The sequence below is a fragment of the Octopus bimaculoides genome, chromosome 26 (genome assembly GCF_001194135.2).
Source record: "Octopus bimaculoides isolate UCB-OBI-ISO-001 chromosome 26, ASM119413v2, whole genome shotgun sequence".
Classification (NCBI taxonomy): Eukaryota; Metazoa; Mollusca; class Cephalopoda; order Octopoda; family Octopodidae; genus Octopus; species Octopus bimaculoides.
Window position 1 is genome coordinate 11372525 of NC_069006.1, and position 1650 is coordinate 11374174.

At 40.8% G+C, this 1650-nt stretch overlaps 1 protein-coding gene across 3 annotated transcripts in view; it reads left to right on the forward strand.

Moving 5' to 3' along the window:
* The window catches only part of LOC106882355 (cleavage stimulation factor subunit 1), a 59503-nt gene that overhangs the window by 28251 nt on the left and 29602 nt on the right, over positions 1-1650 (forward strand). For all 3 annotated transcript variants that reach the window (XM_014933009.2, XM_052977016.1, XM_014933008.2), the window contains one exon: positions 911-988. In XM_014933009.2, the coding sequence (XP_014788495.1) occupies positions 911-988 (78 nt within the window). The remainder of the gene's footprint in view (positions 1-910; positions 989-1650) is intronic.

Below are 1650 nucleotides of genomic sequence, written 5' to 3' on the forward strand. Positions count from 1 at the left end.
TTGTGTGTACTCTTGTCTAGACATAACATGATGATTTTGAATGAGCATCATCATCATCATCATCATATAAATGATAAAACATTTCTGGCCAAAGAGTAATATTCCTTTTTGTTATAAGCACAAAGCCTGAAATTTCAGAGTGGAGTGGTGGTGGTAGGTGGGTGGGTGGGGGACAGTCGATCAAATTGACTCCAGTACGCAACTGGTACTTAATTTGTCGACCCTGAAAGGATGAAAGGCAAAGTTGGCCTCTGTAGATTCTGCCAGGTCACCACCTTGGCCAAGGGGTAATATTACCTTGCTTGGAAAAGAGGAGAGAATTGGCAGCAGGAAGGGCATCCAGCCGTAGAAAATTTGCCTCAACAATTTCCATCTGGCTCATGCAAGCATGGAAACGTGGATGTTAGATAGTGGTATTGGTGGTTATCCATGATCAAGTCAACCAGTGAGAGAGTACTTACCCAGGTACTCAACATGCTAGAAACAGTAATCAGATCTCTCTCTCTCTCAAATCATACCCTACTGTCTTAACTCTTTAGCATTTAAACTGGCTACACCAGGCCCAAAAACCCTACTGGTTTTATGTTCAAACTGGCCAGATCCAACCTCTTGCACCTACCCTACAATGTCATTTTAAAAATAAAACAATCTCATCATTGAAATCTCAAAGCTTATGAGATAATGCCTGATTAATTGGAAACAATGTGAATGAATAAGGATTACATTTGACAATAATCTCAATGCTAAAAGGTTAAGAAGCCAGCATTAGACAATATATAGTCCAAGGCCTCACTCTGTGCTGTTGTCTCAGCCTCCCCTTCCTCCATCTCTGTGTAAGTACTCCTCCTCTTCCTCCTCTATCATGCACCAGTATCTCACCTGTTGTCTTTCTCTCTCTATCTCTCTCTAGCCCAGAACCCACAGCAGCAGGTTCCCACAGAAGCTGTCACACCTGGCACTGGTATAGACCTGGAATATGAAACAGATGGTAAGTACACTCACACACATCTCTCTTCCACTCGCTCTCTCTCTCTCTCTCTCTCTCTCTCTCTCTCTCTCTCTCTCTCTCTCTCTCTCTCTCTCTCTCCCGTTGTTTCTTTCTCGTTTTCCTCTTTCCTCAGATGTAAATGTGTACCAGCAGGAATATATATTTATAGACGGATAGATTGACATTGACAGATATACCTCTCTCTTGCTCTGTAATGTATGTGTTTGTGTGTGTGTATATATATTTAAGTATATACATGATGTGATCACATGACCAACCAGACTATCAGATGTTGTTACACATCGCTGGTCACAATGTGCTTTTGCATAGTTTTAGCTTTCAAATGACGCCACCCTTGCTGCCAAGGCAAGCAAACCAACATTTCCCCCCCAGATTGAAAGTGATGACAGGAACCATGTGAAATGACGTGTTTTGCTCAAAAACACAGCACACTGCCTGGTCTGAGAATTGATCCCACAATCTAGAGACAGTGAGTGCAACAGCCTACTCACTAGGCCACACACCTTTACATGTGTGTGTATATATATATATATATATATATATATAGAGAGAGAGAGAGAGAGAGGTGTATATATATATATATATGTGTGTGTGTGTGTGTTAGCATATATATATGTGTATATATATATATATATATATAT